This window comes from Chironomus tepperi, unplaced genomic scaffold (assembly GCF_022539635.2).
Source record: "Chironomus tepperi strain 1889 unplaced genomic scaffold, CSIRO-AGI_Ctep_v1 contig_306, whole genome shotgun sequence".
Taxonomy (NCBI): Eukaryota; Metazoa; Arthropoda; class Insecta; order Diptera; family Chironomidae; genus Chironomus; species Chironomus tepperi.
The window spans coordinates 298,739-325,501 of record NW_027226428.1 but is presented as its reverse complement, the minus strand read 5'-3'; the positions used below and the strand labels follow the sequence as shown (position 1 = coordinate 325,501).

Below are 26,763 nucleotides of genomic sequence, written 5' to 3'. Positions count from 1 at the left end.
GAATTTCAAATATTGGGACTCGATCAGGCATACAATTAGTTAAGAAGATAGGTCAATTTAAGCAGGAACAGTGGTCGATTCAAAATTTTTATGGAGTATAATTGGCTTTTCCATACAAATTCCAAGTCGACTTCATGCTCTGATCAGGAACTGATAGTTGAAGAAAGAAACAGCAATCCTGACAGACATCCAGACAGACTAAGAATTCCTGTTTTCCCTTTTACAATAAACGATCAAAACACTCACAATAGGATGCACGATATTGATTATATTAAATTCCTATATCCCACTGTTTTGCATTCCATTTAATTTACGTTCCATCGAATTGGGAGAAAATTTTTAATAATTTCATATACTTTTTTTTCTTTTAAATCCAATTACGTTTGAGATCTCGCCGACTTTTCTTTTTCCACCAAAACCATTTTTTTTTTCATTCAATGATATTTTCATGTGACTAGGCGAGCAGCAATAACATTCGATACATTTCCGGCAATGTTCCGAAATATGAACTTGGTGCTGTGAGTGTAGAATGCGGCAACAACAACAACAATAAAAAGAAATAGAATGAAGAAGAAAGTTGAAGAATTTTCATTGGTCTGATAATTTTATGGATTATTATGCTGTATTTATTACACTTATGTCATGTTATTCAATAAGTTTCTTGAACTTACGAGAGATGTTTTTATTGGAACTTGAAATAGAGTCGGGTGGGAAATTCCGACTAGTTAATCTGGGAAGTTTTAATGTTCCTTACTGTTTCTTTATTAATTTATCGAATGATTTGCAAAATTCGGCTTTGTCGGCTCATATTTGCATGAATATTTTGTGGGCTAATGAACGAATGATTGAATAATGTTTATAATTTTATTGATTTATTAATTTGTATGTGATGGTATATGATTATGTCATTGATGGGTGAGAAGATTGATGAACTGTTTTGGTCTTGCGAAACTGAGAATGTCCCCATTATCCAGTTGTGCGACACTTGACATCTATGAATATTTGCTGAGCGACACAATGAAAGGAACCGAATTTTAGCTGTGCTATTTGCGAGTTAAAGTTCATAAGACGTCGTAGCCATGCCTATAGGTTTATTGAAGCCTTAATAGCTTTGTGGCGGAGTTTTCTTCATTTGTGTCGCTCTAGTTAACAAATATATTGTTCTGTTCCTGCTTTAAATGAAAAATTGGATTATTTCAGGACTATTAGTTTACATTCTATCAAATATGAGGAACTGATCAATTACTTATGATCTTTGAGGGAGGAGTGAGTTAAGGTTTAGATATTCGTTATTTGGCCAGAAGCACTAACCCCTATAGTAATTGGTGGGCAACTTGTGTGCCGCTAAAATTTTAAGAAAATGTCATGAGCAGTATGCAGTTTTGATCGAAGCTTACAGTAAAAATTGAACCACGAAGACTTAAAGGTTGCTCACCACTGATGTAGAATGATAGCCTACAATACAACATTCTGAATCACCAACTTCCATCCGATATTCACAGTTTCATTTACAGTCTCAAATCTAAAAGTCAAAAAATTAACAATTCATCATCCGAACAATGAATGCACATTGTTATGTATAACATTCACAAATTTTTATTATATACGATACTCAACAGTCATTCAGCTAGATAATATGCTGCTGCCAAATTATATACCTACGAACATTCACATGCACACATAAGCACAGAATTAATATTCATATTGTTATAATAAATTCATTATATGCTATAAATCACTTAGGTATTTTATAAGTCATCATTATGATTATTTTAAATCCCACCTTCGTAGTTTCTTAATAACTTAATATACTGCATTCTTTTATGACTCATGTGATTCTAACGGAAATGCTTTTTTTGTTGGATTTGATATTGGAATATTTATTTTAATTCATGGATGATAAGTAATGAGCTGGTGTCGTGAGAATTTTATTTGAGAGTGTCAAGGGAACATGTTAGTAAGTTCTGGAATTTCTGTGATGTTTCCGAAATTGGAGAATATTGTTTTTGGGGGAGCTGTTCAGTGATGATGGTCAATATATATATGTCCGTATATGTAAGGATGTAGTCAGAATTTTCAAAATGGACATGTTGCTGCTCGATTTTTAATCGCTGATTACATAGTCTGTCACGTATTCAGATTATATTAGGATCAACCCCTTCCCTATTGCCTATTAGGACAAAATTCCTTAATTTGCTTGGGTTTTTTGAGTGCCACACATACTTCCTTAAATACGTCTGGCTACTTTCCTGCTACACCGGAGGATAATGTTGTCCAAACTGTATGTCATGTTCTTTTATGAATCACAAGCCATTAGGGGCTCAGTGCTGGCTCACCTCCAAGGTGTGTCGTGGCACAAAGTGTGGGCAACACTGTCGCATGAGTGCCATTCCTATACCCTAGTCCAGTGGTACTCAATATGAGGATCCTCGATTACTCATCAGTGACCTATCAACTGCAGTACAACGAAAATTGAATATTTCAGAATCCATCATTTATGAACGACCTTCCTGGAATTTATACAAGTTTTGACAGAATTTAAAGCTGTTAAAAAGTTTCATTCCAATTTAAAGTAATTTTGCATTATTGGATGAGGAATGTAACGCGTTGGTGTCGTGAAATCTCTACAAAGTGACATCCTATGCTATGCCATATGATGTTCATCAAAACCCTTAAAAAATTTGTAATCAAAATTGCGACTCTTGAATATTTTACAATCCTTTTGACACAAAAATCCCATAAATCTCATTCATCAATCCATTCCATCCCAAAACGGCAACAGAAATAGAGAGTAGAAAAAAATCTCAGACATTCCATTCCATTCCAAACTCAAAAATGCAAATTTCAACACTCATCTCCATTATCCCTTTTTTTCAAAAGCATTCGATTTAATGTTGACCTAAATATTTCCATTCATCCACATATTATCTCTCGTAAACAACATTGGCCTTCGGATTTTATCTGTCTCTAGCTTCCTTCATAGATTTCCATCCGATTATTGCTTTTGTTGAAAGAGCTTGTGGGAGATTAAAATTTTTTTATGCTTTAAAAACCTTTGAGATTTTTTTAGTTGCTTTGGAAAAAGTTGAAGGATGTATTATGGCATGCTGTTATGATTGGATGCGGAATTCGCATACTTTTGGGTATTGGTAAAATTGACTTAGGGGGCTCACTTATTAAATAACACGAAAATTCGACATTTTGAACCTTATTACCCTTCAATCCCATATTTGAATGGTTTGAGGGGTAACAGAATTTTAATCACGTCCCCACGCTCCCCCACACCCAAAAAGCATCTTTTAATAAGTGAACAATTTCCTTAGGATGAGTTTGATTGAAAATTAGCAAGATTTATCTACGAAGTTTTAATGGAAAATATAAATTAATATTGAAAAGAAAAGGTTCGAATCCTATAAATTACGAATTGTACAATGAGCAATATAACCTCTAGACCGTTAATTTTTTTTGCCAGAATCTGCAATTCCTCACCAGCTGCATCTCTTCCTTATTTCACTGGCCATACATATCAATTGTGATCCATGACCTCTCTTAATTTGCATCTAAAGTTGCTTCAAACGTCAAGTGCATTACCAAAGAAATCCTGGAAGGAAGGTTTCGATAGAGACAGTAATGCATTTTACAGTAATGTATTGGCAATTGGCAGACGGAAGTCAGTGATAGGGCCATCTGAGGGAAGCATTGGATAATTAATCTGTGTGGCCAGCGGAGTAAGCAAGTAAGTAAGTACCTGCATTACTATCTCTATCGACATTATCTTTCCATTAGTTCTTTCGGCGCCATCGTGTTCGCTAGTCAAGCTATAAAATCAGATTTGGAGCTTCAATAGGTCTCCTAATAACATGCCCAGCCCAGCAGCAACAGCAGCATCTCTAAATTCATTCAATATCTAGTCAGGAGCGAGAATTTTAAAAGTAAAAAAAAAAACGTTACAAAATAAACGGTTTTTAAATTTTCGGAGGAGGCTCGTGCCCCCAATGGCTCTCATCCCTGACAAAGCCCCTGTATCAAGTTCCATTTCCATCACATCCCAAAATCTCAATTCAAAAATTCTCATAATAAAAATTTTTAACAAATTAATTAATGACATCACCGCACCATGACCATCAAGCTACCAAAAATAGAGATCAAACAGCACCAGAAATGAGATGCTCATTATATCTAACGTCCATAAAGATGCAAAAAAAATTTACGCCTTTTTAGGGATAAATATTTTGATTTAACATCTCTCTACCCTCGTTCTTGTTATATACACAACAATATTCATTCACTCATTGTCTTAATAAAAGAAGATTAAAAGAAGCTTTTCTTTTTAGAATGAAAAAAAGGCACTGACCGTCTGCTTATTGTGTATCTCGTTCTGCCTTTTATATCGAGAAAAAATACACATAACAATTTTTTTTTCTCGATATTTGAAAACAAGCAACTAGGCGATGATGATCTTCATCTAAAATGTTTGAGAGTTGCGAACAAAAGGCAAGAAGTGTGCAAGTGGATGAAGAAGATGAAGGAGAAAAAAAAAATCTAAAATCAGCGTATGATTTCATGTAGATGAATCGATAGATACATGAAAAGAAAGAGGGAGGGGGTCGTTCGTAAATGATGTTGAGTGGGAATTGGATTTTCAGGATATTTTGACCGTTAATTTTCAAATTTTTAATGACGGTTATTTTCAAATTTTTAAATCTTTAATGAACGTTATTTTTCAAATATTTTCCGATTGTTATTTTTCAATTTTTTTGTGACCATTATTATTCAAATTATTTGTAACTCCTATATATAACTCCGATATATTTCGACCGATATTTTTAAATTTATTTCGACCGATATTTTCAAACTTTGTCATGACCGTTATTTTTAAAAAATAGCTATAATTTTCAAATCCTTTGTACTCATCATTTTTCAAATTTTTTTGGCCGTTACATTTCCAATTTTTCGGGCTTATTATTTTTCAAAGGCTTTTCGAAGATTGTTTTCCAAAATTTTTTTGACCGTTATTTTTTAAATATATTTTGACAGCTATTTTTAAAAAAATTTTTTTTTCGAACAATATTTTTCAAAAATAATTCAACCGTTAATTTTCAAAATCTAATTTTTAGTCAAAATTATTGAAATATAAACATCATAGCTGAATAAACCTCAAAGAACAAAAAAAAATTATGATTTATTAAAAATTGAAATCTTTAAGATTGACTTGGAAGCGAGGAGAGAAAAAGAGCAGAAATGATGATGCTGATGAGGTGAAAAAAAAAGAAAAATGAAAAAAAATTTTTAATGAACATAAACAAATACAAAGTACAATACTTATTGGCATAACTGAAAGCTGAATCTATAAAAAAAGAATTTATTTCATGTATGTACGCTCATGCCAGATATCTGTTCATTGTCGTATCGATTCGGGTTGAGTTTTGATACGTCTAACAAATAGGAGATCATAAGAGTATAAAATTTGAATTAATATCAAATGATTGAAGAATTTTTGAGCGCTCGTGAGACTTGAAATTGCTTTATTGATTAGTCTCAGAAAATTTACTCGTGTAAATTGTGTTTGGTATTGGTTCTCATTTTTTTGCTTAATTCAAAAATGAGAAAGTCATGCGAAAATGAGGTGTTGAATTGAATTGTTTAAATTATTTCTGTGAAATCGATTTGATATCAAGTTTAAGTACCTTAAAATAAGTATAATTTTGAAGATCTAGAGTTTATTGATCAAAACGCAGTTCTTTATGTTCTCAAACTGTTGCTTCCTCGAACAATGATTGAGTATAGTCATGAACAAGCTTATTTAGGTGAGCAAGTTCACTGTCTACTAGAGTTCATGGTCAGAAGTCATGAACATCGCATAGAATTATGCATTTTATCATTAACAATTTGATAAAATGCAAGATTTGAACCAAAGCAGTGACGTATTTCCTTAAGTACTTCCTGCAACCATGTTCGTTCTTTATAAAGCCTAGGTTAAAACAAAAGGCTATTCTTCTGACTCTTTTGCTGGCTCTGTAACGTAGCTTGTACAAATTCTCTTTCCACACTTTGTGCTGACATTCTTTTATCAAAGTTATGCGCCAAGTGGCTTTTGGAGCTTTTTGTCGCCGTTTTCCTTGTAGATTCTATCCAATAACAAACTTGTTTTCCCAGCAATTACATTTTCCCTTGTATTTTTCTACCGCGTGGGTCGAAGATAGCAGTGACCTGACCTAATGGAAGGAGACTCAAAACCCAGGCATGGAGTCCAGAGCTGCTGTAGAGGTAGAATGCACCCTACTCCTGCATTCAATGAACCTAGAGCTAATAGTGGTGTCAGAACCTGTAGATGGGCAGTGGCAATAAATCAAGATAGAGATTCCTACATTAAAATCCAGACCATATCATCAACACTGAAGATAATTCATGTTAACAATCAATATTTCACATTTAATACCTCTAAATAGATATTTTAAGCCATAATCTTCATCCACACATATTTATTTACTTCTCATTCGCTCATCTTTATCGTTCAAGTAACTGAACAAGTTCAATTCTATTCATCGATTTTGCTTAGATGATGCTTACTATTGAAATAGGTTAATGAAATTTACCTTTTGTCTATATCGATAATTTCTCACACAAAAAAAAGCAGTCGAGTTTGAGTTTAAATTAAAATTCAACAAGATTTCTTCCCATTTCAACATCATATTGCAGCTATTATAATCGCTGTTTAGTAGATGAAAAATAACATACAGGAGAAAACAGAGATAAATAATGGCGCTGTAGGATTTTTCTGCTTACACAATTGCTTATTTTATGCTGATAAGATTTATTGTCGAATGAGATTTCTTTTTTTAGCTCAATTTTTTTAAGAGTGAGGGTGTGCGATTTGGATGTGTAGTGAGTTTTGGAATTCGTTTGGTGTTTTAGACGTACTGCTTGTGAATCATAATTAGATTAGGAATTAGGCATATTGAAGTTATAAATTTTGGATCATTTATACATGCAGAATTTAAAACAACATGTTGAGCACTTAAGACTCTTTATGAAGTAGTCGACAAGGAGCTTGGTTCAAATTTAGGGGGGTAAAGCCCAAGAGAAGCCGAATGTCACCGGTTCTAATCCTATCATTTCATAACTTCTCTGATTTCAGAAGTTAAGACACTTCAACTGATTTATATGCAAAGTCAACTCATTAAGATTAAATTATAGAGTTCTGGACTATGCTGGATATGGAATGGAGTAGTAATTTAAAGTATTGATCAGAAGCTCGGAACCAAGAACTATGGGATTACTTTACGAATATTAAACCTCTATAGAAAATTGATCCATCAAAGGCATTCTTGCAGCATTTATACTAGGTTTCGTCCAAAATTGCTGACCAACAGCCTTTGAGGAACTATAGTTTTAGCTGAAAACTGCAGGTTTTTGCGAATAAAGTGGCAGGAATTGCAGGTCTCTGTGCCTATGTTAGCTGTCCTTCTATTTTATACTGTCAATATATTAACTTAGATTTGAATCAATTTGCTTCATATATATTTGGTGTGGTCTAAGAACATACATTACCATACTCACTGAATCATTCTAGATCATACCTGAATCATCAGCCACTCCATAATCAAACGTTCCATACCAACCAATCAACTTATAAAAACATAATGCATTTATCAATATTAAAATCATCGAATCCCATCAAAAGTAAAAAATTTAAACCACCATATCAGCATCAAATCACAAAATAGCCCTAAATTCCCATAAGAATGCGCTTCACTTCCTACTTTACATCCACCATCAACTCATTATCTTTCCATTTCTTTCTCCAAAACATTTCTATAGCAAGAAGTAAGAAGTAAAAAATAAAAAAAAAATTTGCTTGCTCACAAATCGATAAACGTCGAGGTGGAATTAAAAATTCTGCTATAGTAAGTAGGCAGGTAGGCATGTTGATGTTATATTCAATCATGATAGTTATGATGATCTCATTTCAAATTGAAATGAAATACGATTGTAGACTTTTTAATATTAATTTCATATTTCTTTCTTGTGTCTTTGTGTCAGATACATTATAAGAGTCACACACGATTGTCAGTCATCGCCAATATCAAGCATATCATGTTACGGTTTTTGGTATGAAAGAAAATACATAATCGAGCCAATAATCTACACTCACTCAGTCAGAGCGATTTGAAAACAATCATTTCGTAAAATGTGAGAAATAACATCAAATAATTGTGCCTTATATGAATGTATGTATACATAAGCAGATAAAAAAAAGGCAGAATCTTGGAATATGTGAAGTGAAATAATAAAAAAAAGTGAGAAAAGATAAATTGCACAAATACAAACAATTTTTATATTTTTTTGTTCGTTTAAAGAAGAGAACAACTAAAAAGAACGAAGCCGTAAACGACAAATAGAATTAAAAGAAATAAAAAAAATAAGTTCAACCATGTCTGAGACTGTTTAAGAGATGAAACCGGATTTGTTCAATGTCCGAATAAAATGTGACTCTTTGCGCTTGAGTTATAGTTTTAATAAGGCACAGAAAATGATATTTTTAAAAATCATTCGCTTGGGCTTATTGTTGGCTTGTCGGTGAAATTTTTGTTGGATTTTCTTTTATGGAATTTACGACAGGTTCTTCTTTTTTTTTGGATATTCGATGGCTTTTGTTTGAGCATCTTGAGCTGATTTCTAATAAAATCTAGAAATTTTGAAACTTTTTTATTTGAGAATATTGAAATCATGCAGATGACCTTATTAATGAGTTAATGATGCCAGAAGCAGATATGTAAATGCAGTAAATGCAAATATTATCTTATTCTCAATATTCAATACTCAATCCTTTAGCTTTGAGGTATTTACAGCTGTTTATTTCTAATTAAATTAAATAACGGTTTTTGGGGGTGTTTATTACTGCTGTTTGCTTTTGTGCACGCGGACCAGAATCAAAAATAAAGATTTTATATTTATGATTACTCTTTGTAATGGATAGAATGAATGCATTTGATGGTTTTCGTACTCGAATCTTCATTCATGTCTTCATTCGTGAATGATGCATTCTTTTAATCGATCCGTCTTTTAATCAGTACTCAAGTAATTCATGACCAATTCTGGGCAGGACTCCTATGTAGAGTCGACTCCATTAAAGTTCGGACTCCATGTTTTCGGTAGTCCGGGCTCCCAGTGGACTTTTTCCGGACTTCCAAAGTCCTTTCAACTCTGATTTAAACAGCTGTCGTCTAGACTTACTACTTTTAATGGTTCTGGTGAAAAAGTAACCTTCTTCGCAGCTATTAGCCCGAGTTGGATTCGAACCTATGACTCATTCGATAACTAGTTAAGTGTTCTTACATACTGAGCTACCTGGAGTTGTTCCAGAGTATGACACAATGCTCACTTAAACCTTTATTCCTATGGAGCATTCATTTCACAGCTCTCAACAGTAATAAGAATCCAAAATTTGAGATTGATACGATGTGTACAACATGAGACGATTAGCTGGAGGCAGTGCTATCCTGATCATTGACAGAATCGTTTATCCCAACCATTGTGAAGTTATTCACTATTCTACTCAAAATTAAAAATTATCTAAAAGATCTAATCTCCTGACAATTTGTCTACTATTCACTTTCTTATTGCTTCTTCAATTCACTTCAATGTCTCAATGCTCTTTCCCCAATTTGATTGAATAATTGTATTTTATTTAAAAAGAAATGCTCTTTTTCCTTCAATGAAATTTATTCCTTCCAATCAACAAAATATCGATTAAATTCTGTCTGCACTTTTGATTTTCATCTCTCTCTCTTTTTTTAAAAGAAAATTTTCTTTTCTTGTAACATTTCTTTACAATTTTGTGAGTTTAATGATGAGGATGAGAGTGATTGTGGGATGAATATAAGGATGATGGGAATGTTTGTAAATTACGTTAAGTTTAGAGAATTTACAATTTAGTGACTGAATTCAAATTTTGGTTCAGGATTTCGTTACAAAGCGTTAATATGACGGGTAGCAGGGGCTTAATAGTGGGTTACTTAGCTACCGAACGGTCCCTGAAGCTCAGACACTTAATCTAAAAATGAAAAATTGCAATTTTTTCACATTTAATTACACTTTTGATGATGTATGGCTTAGCTACCTCAACAGACAATGAGCACACTCAGATGGTAGCCTGATGCGATCTGTTAGGACAAATGAGAATTTGTCAGAGAAAAAGTCAACTCTGGGACAGAAACATAAGTTTGTTAAACCATCCTTGGTTGCAATTTGCAAGAAAAAAGACGTTGTGGAGCTGAAAATGCTACATGGTGTAGCACAGTGATCAAAGAATGTCAGTTTAAGGTGCGAGAACAGAGAATTTGTAAAAACAAGGTGACAGAGCCAGAAACAGAGTCAGATGAAAAGCATTATTTGGTAACCTAAGTTCCACATATGAGCATTGTCACAATGAGTAAGTGAGTAAGTTACCAGGATTCATGATTCAATCAACAGATTTTCTGAGAATCTCGCTCAAATTTTGCAATTAACTCACAGAGAACTCCAATACACCAAATCACAACCATCAATACTCTACAATAATCTAAATTCCAGAAAAAAAATCTCTAACTAAGCAGAACAACTCTTTGTCGGAATCTGTATCACCTCATACTAGATATATGTAGAACTTTAAAGTTGTTTACATGTGTGTGGGATTTATGTTTATGCTTATTATGATTTCATTCTCCCATTTTTTTTATATGTATCTTTATTTCTCTTCTTTTCCATGTCTTACCTTGATGCATTCCAATTTGTTCATTCAATTCATACAGTTTTGTATCTCATCTTCACTTCTATCTACCATCAGCAATATCAGCATGGATATGAGTGTATAAGGAGAGTGAGATATGTAAAGCAAAGTAGATGAATAAGAAGTAAAAATTGATGAAGTAAAAAAAGAAAATAAATTTCTATAATTCTTGACAGGAATTTCTTATTTCATAACATGCATGTATGTTCGATTCATAATATGTACATATGAGATTTATTTATGAGGATAAATTCCTTTCGAAAAGAAGTAGAAGTTACACAACACAGCACAATCATTGAATACGACACCGAGAATTAGAATTAATAAAATGCCAATGAAAAGAAGAAGATCAAAAAAAAAATGATTTGAATTTTGTTCGTCTAAGTGGATCTCGACGGGGCGATGCTAACATGTGTGAGTTAAATACTTCTCTTTATTAATTCTAATCGATCAACAAGCATTTTATTTCTATTTTTTTTTTGATTGTCACATTTCGACGATATTTTTAAGACATCCAACACACAGATCTAACAATAACAACAATCCCGCTGTGTGTTGGCACGCTCAAATATTTATGTACACATATGGATCGAGCATTTATGTGTGTATATTAAAATAAATCAAAAAAACTGGATTTATATTCGAAATGATGATGAAGAAAAAAGAGCGACAGATTAACATCAACATAAAAGTATTAAGGTAATGGACTGTCTTTCAAATGATAAATCATAACTTTTTTTCATCTTCTTCTTCGCTTCCTTCTTTGTGCTCTCGTCTTTTGAGTGTTGATTGGAGATTTATTTTTTTATGCGTCTATAAAAATTTGTAGTGCATACAGAAGCGATTTGTAATAAAGTAAATGTCATATATATAAATATTTTTTTGATGGTTAAATCTTTTTAACATATTTTGTGGACGAGATTAAATGATATAAAATTGGGGACATAAAAAATTGCGTAAAGAATAGGTTTGAAAAATATGGTTGTAAATTTGCTTGATTTTGTAAGAAGATTTGACTTATATTTTTGAATTTAGTTCAATTTCGTATAGAATTTTCACAATTTTCTATCTAATCAATCATAATATTCTAATCATCACCGCTATTACGGCAAGAACCCTTAATGGCAAAAAGCATGCATTCATGATGCCAAGAAATAACACTATGGTTCCTAAAAGCGGCCTCTTTGTCTGTTAGTAGAGGTTTTGGGGTACCTGTCTGAGAAGATTAAGGAAGCCAATGTCTGACTCAAGTGTAAATCTTCTGACGGTTCCTCCTAATATCACTTAATACTCCGCTTGCTGCCAAGCAATGTACCGCGGTAAGTACGCTAAAGACTAGAGTAAAAGCCTATCCAAAGCACCTAACCTAAAGGATAACAGTTTCACAATCAGACAAAGGATTATTGTAAGGCTTACAACCAACCATGTTCGAAATCATCTTGTTAAATGATAGATGACGGCTGATTTCTAAAGATTTTTATGGCAAAAAAATGAAATTTTCTCATTATGCACCACCTTAACTGCTTTTACCAACAGACAATAAGGTCGCTCAATTAAATGCCTTTGTTCGTGAGTATAATCAATTAATATCATTGAACATAATCGATTTGGTGAGCATACTCATGAGCATGTGCCTTGTGAGCTAGGGTATCTTTCGTAGAAAAATTGCTTCTCGAAGGTTCAGTTTATTGAGGCAGTTCTGAATCCATTCAAACCATTCGACTCCACTCCAGATCTTGAAGTCTAGAAATGGAGTCGACTAATGTCGAATCGAATTTTTTTTGTGTTCTAGCTGACTTGAGTCAACATCTTGACACAAAATCCGAGTCGATTTCGAGCTCTGTTCCACCCGCACCCTTACGTTAAAACCAATTTAAAGTCTCCTGATATTTATGACACTTCATTAATTTTCAGATGCAAATCACAACGTGATAAAATCTCTGTATTTATAATAAATTCCGGAAGGAAATAAACTAGCTTGGACATACAAGCATATCTTTAAGTAACATCTACATGCATATTATATCACACAAAAGTCCTCCCCTTTTATTCCTAGAAAATTGCGTCTTTACAACATGCGAAGTCAATCATGACAGAGAATGAAAGTCATTTGAATATAATATCTATTAATAATAATAAGGAACTAATAAAATGCTAGGAAAGCGCGCCAAGGAATGAAATAATGAGAAAATCTATTTTTTTCATTCAATAAATTTCCATTTTATAGCATTCAGAAGTTCCATTCCATTACATTATACACTTTATAATATAGAACATAGTAAAGTAAAAGATTTTTTTTTTGTTCCTTTACTGTACTGCCATAAGGACATAAATTTTCACAGCAAAACAGCAGACAGACGGTATCATAGCGCAAAAGAGAGCGAACTCATTTGAATAAAAAGTAATAAACAGTGTCTTAAGAATGATTTAATGATCAGCATTCAGATATGCTTCTGGTAACTAAAAAGAAACTGTCTTCTTCTCCTTACTGTTGCTGATTTTGTTGTTGCTTCCATTAGGATAATCAGAATGAAGAAGATGTGGGGATAAATGTGTGTAAAAAGTGTTAGATCCTTATGGTGATTTTGTGACTAGTTTAGATGCCTTTTCAAGTATCACAAAACTGGAAACTGCACTTTCTGTCCTAAAAATGGGTCGACGTCGAGAAATCGGTCGTCACGGGAATTTCAGAGCAACTTCGAGGTTATGATGACATAACAATGCTCCGCGAAGTATGCTTTCCCGAAATCCCGGTCCCGAAACTTTTCCGAAAGCCTTAAATTAACTGAAAATCGACAGGACGGGATTTCCCGGTCCCGGTCCCGGTATCGAGAAAGCATACCGCGAAGGTGCTGTGAGGTCTGGGGTGAACAGCATTAAAGCTCCATTTGACATTTGGATACCACTTTGTGGCTTGAAGTGTCTTGATTGCAGAAAGGCTCAAGACCTTAGCACCTTGTTGGTACTGATCCAATATTTAAGGCTTTGAAAATTGACAAGATGAATTTGTTACTTGTTTTTGTTAGAATCATATGTACTGGAAACAAGGCTCACAGTGACACAATGTCTCACAAAGGAGTGATTCTGAACCTGCTATAAGCAGTAGGTTTACTGAGTGCTGTGGTCTTCGACACTCTCATTTGATCTCAGTAATCAAAATCATTAATAGTTAAAGATTTGCTATTGAAGCCACATGGACATCCATTCCATTCGGAGTCCATCGTGTACTCTGTATTGCTCAGGCTGCTTAAATATGAAGTATCTAAAGTAGTGAATTAGAAGAGACGTAAAGCTTTAGATTGGGCTCTTTTTGCAAAAATCCATCCTAACCTTACCATAGCTTTGCCTTCATGCTAGTTAAAATTTACCAAATTTAACTCAAAATCATCCTAAGGATCACACACACACACATGCATAAAAAATCAACAAAAAAATACAAAAAGAATATTTTATAAATTTTCCTCTTAATTGCTGTCGCTTCTGAAAAGTCAACATGTGCTTTATTGCTAACATGCAGGAGCGAAAAAAAAAAAACATTATAATTTATATTATTGCGATGATGATGAAGAAGAAAGAGTTATAAAGGGAATAATATGTAAATTGTGAGTATGAGTGTGGATATACTGCGTTCATAAATTTATGTTCTCCTTTTTCTGTTAGCGTTGTGATTTCATGTTCGTTACATGCTTTATAGTCCCCAGTGAGTGATTTGAAAATGAAATTAGAATTTGTTGTGGACATGAATTAAGGAATGTCTGGGTTAGTCGATGTGTGATTTGTAATTGGGATAGACTTAGTGGTATGCGATGGGAATTTGTTGGGTTGTGGATTTGATTCTCATTAAGGAGGGCAATTTGGAAGGATATGAGCTTATTTTGAATTAAAAATCAAGTCAAATGATGTTTAAAATTCAATTTTATTGGCTTTAGTCCAGTAAGGAGCTGTTTACTTATTACTATACCCTCTTACGAAGGGAAGAGGAGGGAGGAGAAGGAGGGGTGCCTGGTTGCGTCTTACGCCTAAAACATCGATCATTTGTTGGGGAAAGAGGAAGAAGAAGGGATGTTACGTAATAAGTAAACAGCCCCTAATAAGAAGTCCCACTCTAGAATACCCTACATCCCTAACTTTGATCCAAACCCCTAGCTAATACCCCAATATCTGGACATTCGCATTCATTATTCTTCTGCATACCACCCTGATTACTACTCTTTAAATCAGAAGGTCTTTGTGCCATTTGCTTTCTAAGATTCATAATTTCAGCTTCCAGCTGCTGTACTTTAGTTTCAGCCTCATGAACCCCTCCACTTTTAACCCATGAATGAAATTTAATGACATCAGTGAATACAGCGTATGTATTAACATTACATCCATAGAGTGAACCGCGTAGTGAAGCTGAAACAATTCCGCGAAGATAAAATTTGCCATTCTTAAAAACAAACAGTCCACTTCCGCTGTCTCCAAGACATACTCCAGTTCCATTAGCACTTCCACCACAAAATGCACGATGACTTACAAGAGATTCATGTTGGCCACTTTTGATGCACTTTTCATTGCTTTGAATTGGAGTATTAATCCTTTGCGCGATTGTTTCATGATTAGCTTTTTCACTTTTACCAAATCCGACAACTTCTCCATCTGTAAGTGATGATATTGGCGAGTTAGGCTCAATCAAACATATTGGTTGAATGTAATCAGTATATTGGACTGATTTAACAAGTTCCAAAACAGCAATGTCAGCGTCGTATGATTGCAAAAGTGGATTCCAGTCAGGATGAACTCGAATTGATTTGACTGCTACTGTTATTCTGTGTCTTTCTCTCATTTTTAAGTCATGAGCGCCAATGGTTACAACAACATCATTTGTTCCAAATTTATACATGTTCTGTTTCCCTATGATGCAATGAGCAGCTAAAAGGAAATATACAAACATAATATTTATTTAATGTACTGATTATGACGAACCTGTAACTACGTGGTTGTTGTCTAGAAGAACTCCACCACAAAAGAATGTCTTATCTGGCTTTGTTAGTGCTACGTTCCTTTAAAGAAAATATTACTTATGATTTAAACTGTTTTAGAATTGCAGACTATCCTCCTTTCTAAGAAGTAATCGTAATAAGTAAATGATATCTAGTAGGAGGGACTGGAGCTTTGTACAATTCGGTTAAAGGTAGGGCTCGACATTTGGATGCAAGTATGCGCACATACACTTGTATGCAAGACTAGTAAACTGTGTGCGCATACTCGCATGGAATTGTCAAATCCTAGCTACCTAACAAAGACCTAACTTACCAAGGATATTCACCAGGTTTTGTTGCTTCACCTCCGATTCCCCGGTGTATGATCTGTCTTGTGCCACATGATTGTTTTTCTTCTGTATCCATAGTATCCATATTACTATCAAGACTGAATCCTTGAGAGGAAGGATTGACCATTTTGGAGCTTTTTTGTGGGCGGATTGTGGTTGGATAGTTTTGTGTTCTCACTGTAGTTGGAAATATCATTGGTAAAAATTGGGTAGTGTAGGAATATACTGTAGGTTGCGTAGCGTAGGTATAAACTGAAGGTCGAGTAGTGTAGGTATATACTGAAGGTTGAGTGCTGATTCTAGGAGGATGTGTTATGACATTCTAATATAATTGAACGCCAATTTAAGTGTGATTATGATCAATATTATACATAAGGATACATACTGTAAAATAAAATAACATAAGGAAATGTGAATATAATCAATAAATATAGTAGTTTAGGCCAAAAAATTAGGGTTTGACAATTGTATGCAAGTATGCGCATACAGTTTGCAAATCTTTTAGCGGTAATACCAAGACTGCAAACTATATTGACATTTGCATCGTAATTGTCAGACCAGATGTGCATCTAATAGTAAAGTTTGTGTACCAGAGTTTCAATCTTGCGCAATACTCTGATCTGTTGACAGCTCGTGACCTGTGACAGGCGACATATGTTACAGATCTGCAGCAGGTCAGGCCTGTAACAGGTCAAAGAAATCTACTTGTCAACAGGTCATCTTTTGGCAGAATCTGTCAACTTCTACCTGTAACAAGTTCCTGTCATAGTAATTCTGCTGTGTACCCGACTGAAACATTAGGCCATTTGGATACTTCACTGCAGAGTTTCAAAACAGGCACCTGTCACAGGCAAAAACCGTACAAATTCTTGGTAACTTGTATGGTTTTTTTTTAAATCCATACTAATTTTCAAGAAATTGTACGGTTTTTGCCTGTCACAGACAAAATTATTTAATTATCTTACCCTGTCTTTCATACGAATTATAATTCTCGAAGCATATTTCCAAATTTTCCTTCATTTTATCTTTTGTCAGATCCCAACTATCACAGCATTCATTGTTACTGATATCAAGGTTTGAAATAGGTGTATCGTCAATGAACTTTTCATCAATCTCGTCGATTGAATTATTAGCAAAATTAACTATTATTAATTTTTTCTGATTTTCAAATGAGTCACCACAGATCGCTTCTAAATTGTTATCTGACATCCACAGCATTTCTAAGTTTATAACAGGATTGAGTATATTACTTGGAATGTGATTAATACCATTGTGGGATAAATCTAATGATTTTAAATTATGAAGATTCTCGAAGCAGTTGTTGCTTAATGTCCTGATGAGGTTGTTGCCAAGATACAATGTTTCAAGATTGACGAGAGGCTTGAATGCTCCAGCAGGCAAGCTAGAAATTTGATTGAAATTAAGCTCCAATCGACGCAGATTTTTGAGATTTTTGAACCAGCCTGGATTTATTTCTTGAATTTTGTTGATTCTCAATGAAAGTTCTTGAAGATTTAAGAGTGATGCAAAGGTATTTGCAGGCACAGTTGTTATGTCATTTCCATTTAATCCCAGCCTAATGAGTTTCTTTTGATTAAGGAATACATATTCAGGCAAGGTTTTTAGTTCATTGTTCTTCATATTCAATTCCTCCAAATTTAAATTTCTTGTTAGTAGATGCTCAGGAATGGCTTTGATGTAATTACTGCCAAAATCCAAATTCTTCAAATATACGCAATTTTGAAGTAAATTTTGGTCAATTGACACAATGGTTCCACTTCTAATGACGATATTTTCTAGATTCTTAAACTTCTGACAAAATGGTAAGTTCAGGTATTTGAACTCATAAGCAGTCATCAGTCCATTATATTCTATGTTCTTTACGTCATCATCGTTCTTATTTGTCATATGCTTTTCTGTAGTTATGCTAGAATTCCCAACAATTTTGCACGTATATCCAGAAGTCCAATGTTCTGGTTTGTCCAAAAACTTGCAATTCTGCCCTAGTACATTTTGATTGATGCAGAATAAGAGGAGCAGGCAAAAAATTAGCAACCTCATCATAATAAACAGAAGAAACTGGAGTTCAAGCGATAACGGCGATAACAATTTTCTAAGAAATTCACTGTTTACGACTTCCACGAGATTTAAATGTTTTATATTGCAAGTTCAGCTCTAAATGTCAATTTTTATTGATAAGTATCAAAGATTGTCTATTTTGTGGAGTTCTGAATGAATTAACTTGGTTAACTTGGTTAAGTTTTGATATTGATCAAAATATTATGGTCTGACAAAATATTAAGGCACAACTTTATATCACTTTTTTCACAATTGTCAATTGTTTATGGTGATTCTAAATTTCACGATAGCTAATTTGTCTATTAAGCTTTAAAACAGTGGAGGATAACCTTTGTGCCGTGACACACCAGAGTGCTTCGAAAAATACCATAAACCTTATGCAGTAATCGGTTTTGGTAGAGACTTACTACTAAGATGTGCCGCGAAAATTAAAAGCTTACCCACCACTGTTCCAAAACCTAAAGAATCACTCAAATTTGCTAAAACACTTCAACACAAAAATTTACACTTTAGCTTAAAAGATTCCGAACATTCACATTCAATTGAATATATGTCAATGAATGAATAAAGTGAACAATTCCTTATCGCAATCACTCTCCAAAAGTTAATGTTAGAGAATAATTTGTAAATTAAAAGTGAGATGATAGCATTTTTGAGTGATTGATTGAGAAAAAAGCAAAATCGGAACTAGTTAAAGCTTATTGGCTAAACATAGTGAGTAATTAGAGCACTTACTTACTTACTTCGCTGGCCGTACAGATCAAGTGTGATCCATGACTCCTCTCAGCCGACGCCAGAAATTGGCTTAATCGCTGGCCACCGCTTGCCAATTCGATAGCTTCTTTCCATGAGTTCTTTGACCTACCGAGTGATCTTTTGCCATCATTGTTAGTTCCAATCCGATATTCCTTTCTTTGAGTTTCGTAGCTTTGGTTTAAGGATTGCGGCTTGCTAGACAAACACACCCTGTATTAACCAGAGTCCTGTTCGTCTCCGCCACACTATGTGGCTTGGATTAACGGTCTCTCACCACGAGAAGGTGGGGTTGATACTTAGTAATGTTAGGCTAAATGTATTCCGCATTCACCACATTAGAGATGCCTTAATTAAAGCAAACTAGCTGAAATATTACTCGATAGTAATCTTAAGAAATAAAAATAGGCTTCAGCCGAAACACCATTTGGCATAGAGTTCATGGCATTTCTAATACTAATGTGCCGCGGCACACATTTTGTCCACCACTGCTCTAGAGTTAATAAATAAGTGTATAGGACATGATTATCCTTTAATACAGTGATGAGCAACCTTTTATTTTTCACGGCACATCTTGCTGGTAAGCTTTGATCGAAACCGTACACAACGTTCAGTACACTAGTGTGCCACGGCAAATAGGTTACCCACCACTGCTTCAATACAAAATTACACGAATTTCTCGAATCATCTTAGAAAGATTTTCTCATTTAAAATTCTGAATTTTAATTATGAACATAATAATAAAAATGAAATAAATGAAGGAGGAAGCAGCATTGTCGACAGATTTATTTCCACAATTCTCAAGCAATTACTTTTTGTTCCATTCCACCTCAAAGTCACAAACAAACAGAACAAAACTGTACCTATAGGCGGCAATTCATTGATGATGATGATTCCGTAAATGAAAATTAAGAAGTTTCGCGTTCAACTTTCATGTTGAATTCATATGTATGAAGTAAATTCAAAAATTATTATGTATGACATCTCATTATCTCTTTAATTTTTTTTTTCTTACTTCTCTTCCTTCTTTAGTCGACTATGACTTGAAATTGTCGACAGACTGTATTATTTACGAAAATTGGCTTTCATGTTGTTTCAATTTGCGCATATCATTTTACAGATCATGTTTGCATTGCATCATCGCTTATTGCTTGTTGCTGCTGTTGACTTTTCTTACTGTGTCTTGCTTATTTTTTGATGTGCAATGTTTTTTGGAAAATGGTTGGGATATGAATTTTCATTTTGAGAGTTGATTGCTTGGTGTATCGTACAAAAGGTGGTGTGATGTCTGACAAGGGTGAAATCTGGAGGTATCGAGCCATATATAGGCTAATCTGTCAGAGCAAGAGCTAGGAGACTTAGATATCGAGCCATATATAGATGAATCTTCCAGATCAAGAAGTAGGAGTCTAAGATATCGATCCAGATATAGACGAATCTACCAGAGCAAGAGGTAGGCCTCTATAGCAAGGTGGTAAGACAAATCGGATCTGTATCACTCTTATGTGAGTATTTGGGTTCGATTCCAATTAAAGATCAATCTCTCATTCATTATTTAGAATTTTGCCGATATGACAAGAATTAAACACAATACTCACCACGTTACAGGTGGTGTATGTTAGGATATAGCCGAGGGAGAAGCTTACAAGCCTGAACTTGAAGTCGAGTGTTCTCGGTCTGCTTAGGCTAGATTTATTCAGTTTTCCTAGCTTGCTCTAGGTATTCTAATAACAAATTCTGCTGCAAGCAAGGTAGACAATGTCTAAGTCCTAGACAAAAGAATATCATTGACTAGTGGTTCCCTATGGCAGTACAGCCCTCTTAAGAACTAAGAAGTTATTCAACAACGTTTCCCTGAATGGAATTCTTCAAAATTTCGATTTCGACAAATCTTAAGACCAAGATTGGAGAGTCTTAGTCTAGTCTGGGTCTCAATCTCCAGAACTCTTAATTGACCACGAACTATAAGGCCTAACTTATCTTATTTGTATATCCATTATGCTTATCGTTAAATGGATCACAAAAACCTTCCAATTTTGTGACTAAATGCGTCTTATGCGCCCAAAATCTTATCACATCATTTAAACCACATTTCCTTCACATCCATACATATGCACATTCATATGAATATTTCTTCAACTCTTTTGCGGACTTCTGACGATTAATGTGCACACTTAAACTGCGCGAAAATTGAGGTTTCGTGCAATGAGAGTCAAAACATACCGTTATCGCTAAATGACTTTCTTTTTTTTTCGTCAACCGTAAAAAAGTGCATTTCATTTATAAATTGCATCACATGAATGAATGGATTAAGTGGAATGGTGGGATTAACTTGTTGCATGATTAAATGCCTTTTATTCTTTATGCTGTACATATTATTTTTTTTTCATCTGTGCCCTTTTATTATTATTGCTATTATGATGATATTTATATAAAGTTAATAAAATAAAAATAAAAAAAGTACAAAAAGTTCTTATTGCAATTTGATGTCGATTTTTTTTTATTTGGAAGTATCATAAAATTTCACTGTCGTCAGATATTATGAGGTCATAAACATAATAGCATTAAATTATTTAATTTATTTTACACTGCATTTTATGGTTCAGATGCAAGCGTGCTGTTAGTTAATGTTGAACCTTTACATTGATGCTGGTTCATTGCATGTTTTCTGCTTGTCTGTCAATCAGCTTTTAATGGGAAAGAAACTTTTTTTTTCTTCACTTAAATATGGATTTTGAGGTAGCAATTGAGTATCGATAATGAGTTGTTGACTTCTGTTTTTGATGCTGGTGGTTTTCCGGGTAGGAGTTGTCCAATGTGTGTGGTGATCATTTTGTAGGTGGTATGCTGAGACAGAGCAGTCTATCAACCTATCTGTCTGTCTATCTGTCCTATCTGTCCTACTATCTGTCCTACTACCTGCCATTTGTTTACTATCTGTCTACTACCTGTCTACTATCTGTCTCCTATTTGTCCTATCTGTCTCTTATTTGTCCTACCTGTCTCCTATTTGTCCTATCTGTCTACTATTTGGCTCCTATCTGTCTACTACCTGTCATATCTGTCCTATCTGTCTCCTATTTGTCCTATCTGTCTCCTATTTGTCCTATCTGTCTTCTATTTATCCTATCTGTCTACTATTTGACTCCTATCTGTCTACTACCTGTCCTATCTGTCCTATCTGTCTCCTATCTGTCCTATCTATCCTATCTGTCTCCTATTTGTCCTATCTGTCTCCTATTTGTCCTATCTGTCTCCTATTTGTCCTATCTGTCTCCTATTTGTCCTATCTGTCCTATGTGTTCATCATTAATAATCTGCATACTTCTCCATCTGTCCATCCATATGTTCGTTTGTACGATCGTCTTTCTGATCGTTTGCTTATTCTTTAGTTTGTCCGTGTACATCTGACTGTTTGTCCACACAATTGTCTTCTTGTCAGCACATCTGTTCACCCTCCTGTCTGTCAATCTCTTACAGACTCCAATATCAAATGATTATTAACTCAACCTTTTACAACACCAATTAAAGATTCAACATTGAACCCACCCCAACCTGATCTTGAGGAATTTCCTCTCACTTAGTACTCATAAATAGTTTTTACACAAAATCCATAATTTTATGTAATTAAATTTCATTTAACTACATTTTTTACAGCACAATAATTGCAATTTATTACCAACAATTTTCTTTCAATTACTTCAACACCATAAAAGAATTAACGGAAGAAAAATCACATCCAAAAAACTTACTTTTGAATAATATTAATTTTATTATTTATTTTCAATCCAAAAAGTTACAGAGTCAGACATAAGAAAAAGCTCAAGGGGACGCGTGGCTTCCCTTAAAAAGCCATTAAGCGGTCAGTAAACGCGATGAAACGAAGATGAAGCGAGCATATAGAGTACAAAAAATAAAGATGAGGATGTGTGTACATATGAGTGAGTGAGATGGATAGTCGTGAGAGAGGAATCAAGAATTTTACTTGCATTCCATTTAATGAAACTCATTTTATGCATCATTCGTTGCATCTGATTTACTTCTTTTTGATGTTTCTTTTTTCACTTTGCTTTTGGTGCTCATGTAGCTTTATTTTTCTTTCTACCTTTATCTTTGTTCTTCTTATCCATGACTTTATATATATATTTTATTTAATTTCTTTTTCCTTCTCTTTCTTTTACCTCCTTATTCATAAAGCATTTTGTGTTGTCGTATTTTTAAAAACATTATATTGTAAAGTTAGTAAGTAAGCATAAAAGAGTTGCTCACTTTCAAGTTAAAATGATTTAATTCTTGGAATTGAAATGAATAACATAAAAATAACATAAAATGTATGTATATATATAAAGTAAGTGTATGAATTGCAATTGAAGAAAAGAAGCGTCAAGAGAAGATGCAATAATGTGCCTTTGTTGATTTGAGATGAAATATTTGCTAGTTGGAGATGGTGGTGGGTATAGAGTGTATTGGAATTTGGGAATTGTTTGCTTATTAAGGACGTGGAGATGATGTACTTGTGAAACAATGGATTTTATAGGAATTTACTTAAATTACCAAACTTTTGATGGTGCTGCATCTACTTCTCTGGTCATACAGATCAGTTGTGATCCATGAACTCCCAAAGGAGTTACCTGAAGCTGCCAATCTCAAACGCAATACTTACTCTATCCACGAGCTCTTTTGCCTCACAAAAAGTCTCTCATATGAACTTAAGTATTAAACAGACCCGAATAATACAACGTGTTTGTTAGGGTATCGCTGCGTCACCTTGTTAATGAAAAGACGCAAAGTTGTTCTGACGGCACCGTGACAGGAGATTTCGCCGAAATCATCCATTCTCAATGCCATCTCGACATCCAAGACCTTCTCTACTCAATTGGCGTACCTTTGAATTTTGGAGTATTTCTTTCCATGTCCCTGCTGCACTTCTACCTTATCAATAAGCTCAAGCAAAAGGAAGTCATAATTATTCAAAAATATAGTCAATAATTGCAATAAAAAGTCTTATTTTGGAAGCTTTATCAAAATTATTGATCAACTCAAGTCACAAAATCTTTCAAATTAAAATTTCCAGGCAAATAAATATTTACGCAAATATTAAAATCAAGCATAAATTGAAATCATGAATTGAACGACATGCCAGTTCCTGCAAAAAGAAACACAATTTTATTCAAGTGTTTTCATTGTCGAGTGATTTTTTTGCATTCAATTCTCATGCTCAAAATTAAAAAAGGAAGGAATAAAAAATTTGTTTGTGAATCTTAAGCAACAAGAGCAATACAGTAAAGTGCACTTACCGATGAATGAAAACAATGCTCTTTGACGTACGTCTTACCTTGTATTTTGTGAATAATTTGTTTTGGAATATTTATTGTATTTGATTTTATGGAAACAAAAGCCTTGCTAATAGCCCCATTCTAGGTTGACAAATTCAAATTTATATTCGATTGTGAGCAGGGATGTATTTTGAGGGGGTAAGGGGATGTCTGTGATTTTTTGGGGCTATTTCTGATATTCGTCCGAAGTTGCAGGCTTGCATACAAAAAACACAGGTCTGCAAGTATGGACGAACTGTAAACGGCAGGTAGACGCATCTAAATTGGGTGAAATGCAGATCTACGCTTAGTTAGAATCCAGCCAAACCCTAACAATTTTCGGCCCAATGAGGTCGTTAAGTCTTTGATACGTCGTCACATTGAGGATAAGACATGAGCGTGCCACGACATCATCACGGGGTCTGTTTTTGGTCCATTTTTTTCCCCGAAAAATGGCACTATCGACATCATGATGTTTGGGTATGTTTTCAGAAATCTAGCAAAAACCGTTTTGTCATCTTGAAGCATTTACCACCCCAAATACCTCTCTGGATGACTCCTCGAATACTTCTATTGTATAAGCTATTTGTCGGCACATTTTATGGCGTGATTTGTTGACGAAATGTAAATATGTATAGCAAATTTTGAATGTATGTTGCTACTCTTTGCCATATAAGTATAAAGAGTCATTTGCATATGATGTTTAAGATTTAGAGGCTTAATCTTAGCAACAATCTACATTATATATCAATAATCTACGATTTGAACCCTATTTGGTGGCAAAATGACATCATCCAGCATACGTCACCAACACTCGACCCCATAAAAATGTAGATCAACCTCAGACTCACTTAGCCATTAAATTAATTATATTTTGTTTTTCTTCTCTTTTTACGGACGTAAATTAATTCCGACCTTCGACTCTGTCTGAATTGCGCAACTGTTTTATATTCTTGACTCTCTCCATCTCACTCATTTATTTTATATATGTTTAATACACTCATTTTTTTCCTTTTTGAATTGTTTAATGCAAAGTTATTGCTGATGAAATCGTTGCAAATTGCAATTGCTTACGCTTTACTTTTTGCATTCCATTTTTTATTTTATATATTTTATCTCGATACACATCAATTGCTTTCATTTGTTAATTTATGAGCGTCTAGTAATAATTGGAGATACATTGGAAGGCAATGAGAGTTGATGAGGATTTCCAATTATGTCAATGATATTTTTTTTTTATATTTATTTAATGAATGAGATGAATTTTTTTAGATAGTCACAGATTCTTGGGAGTTTTCTTCTTGATATATTTTTTTATTATTATCATTAGGTAGTACTTAGTATGGAGTTGATGGATTGGAATTTCAGTATTGTGGATATAATGACTATATGACTGGGTATAGCTCATTTCTTGTTCATTTCATATTGGGCAGTCAATTAATGCATTCAGATATCTGCTTGTGATGATGTCCGCATATCCATATGGACGATAATTAAGTATTTTGAATCAGGCTATACGGAAAGGTTTGCATTGTAAAATGAATTAAAATGAACTGGGTACTAAGGGCTTGACATGCTTCATTCAGAGCTCATTTAAATATGGTCTTCAAATTCGACTTACTTTTTAGATGACAAAAGATCTTGAGGACTTCCAAAGAATTCATGGAAGAAGAAAGCTGTTGACAGAGAGAGTATTTAATTTGGTATTGGATATTGGCAAGCGAATCTAGTTTCAGTGGTCTAGTTTCAGACAGCATCTTTGGGATGCATGTATCACACTTTAGCTGTATGGCCAACGAAGCAAGTAAGTATTTTGTTGTACAATCCGGAACAATCGATTGATGCACTTTTGTACAAATTTACCCTAAAAGACAATGAGCATCCTCAACCAAATGAACATGTTTATGAGCATACCTGATCAATATAGTTTAGCATGGTCAAATTTGTGAGGATACTCATAAACATACTATTTGTTTGGGATCGGACTAAGTCTCGCTTTTTCATTAAAGGACGTTGTTGAAGGACAACTTATTGAACTCTGACTTGAAGACGGATTCAGTTCAAATTTGGTATCATGACAGAGTCACGCCAGTCTAATATCGAATATTGATTCAATTAGTCAAGTTGTGCTATTTGGAAGAGCGTCAGCTTCAAGTACAATCTAAAGAAGGTCATCGATTAAATTTGGTCGATTGATCTGTTCGCGCAGCAAAGACACTAAATAATAAAATTCTTATTTTCAGTGCTTATAACTCCAAAATAACCTAATGGTTATCTTGCTAAGCCAAAATTTCATAAATCCAAAACTTTTTACTGCCATTAATCCTCCTACACTTCCTAATTATTATTTAAAAACAAACAAAACATTCAAAAACATTAAATTCTACCTTGCACACTACATACCGTTCCATATCAGTAAAATACACTTGTATCTACCTCGCTGATAAGATAAATACACGTGCTGCTGCTGATACAATGAAAAAATACCACAAATTTTTTTAAAAAATATCAAAATTTAGTCGATTCTAATCCAC

The 26,763-nt window shown here is 34.0% G+C and overlaps 2 protein-coding genes across 2 annotated transcripts; both read right to left on the bottom strand.

Annotated features, from left to right (window-relative positions):
• Window positions 1-14,668: 14,668 nt before the first annotated feature.
• On the bottom strand, window positions 14,669-16,400 carry LOC139092531 (chymotrypsin-like protease CTRL-1). Its single transcript, XM_070642954.1, has 3 exons — window positions 16,067-16,400; window positions 15,737-15,813; window positions 14,669-15,682 (listed from the first exon to the last, which is right to left on the bottom strand). Exons 1-3 carry the CDS (start codon window positions 16,276-16,278, stop codon window positions 14,895-14,897), a joined length of 1,077 nt encoding a protein of 358 aa, XP_070499055.1. The 5' UTR covers window positions 16,279-16,400; the 3' UTR covers window positions 14,669-14,894.
• Window positions 16,401-16,425: 25 nt separating this feature from the next.
• Window positions 16,426-17,990, bottom strand: LOC139092536 (carboxypeptidase N subunit 2-like). Its single transcript, XM_070642958.1, has 2 exons — window positions 17,048-17,990; window positions 16,426-16,466 (listed from the first exon to the last, which is right to left on the bottom strand). Exons 1-2 carry the CDS (start codon window positions 17,988-17,990, stop codon window positions 16,426-16,428), a joined length of 984 nt encoding a protein of 327 aa, XP_070499059.1.
• Window positions 17,991-26,763: the final 8,773 nt, after the last annotated feature.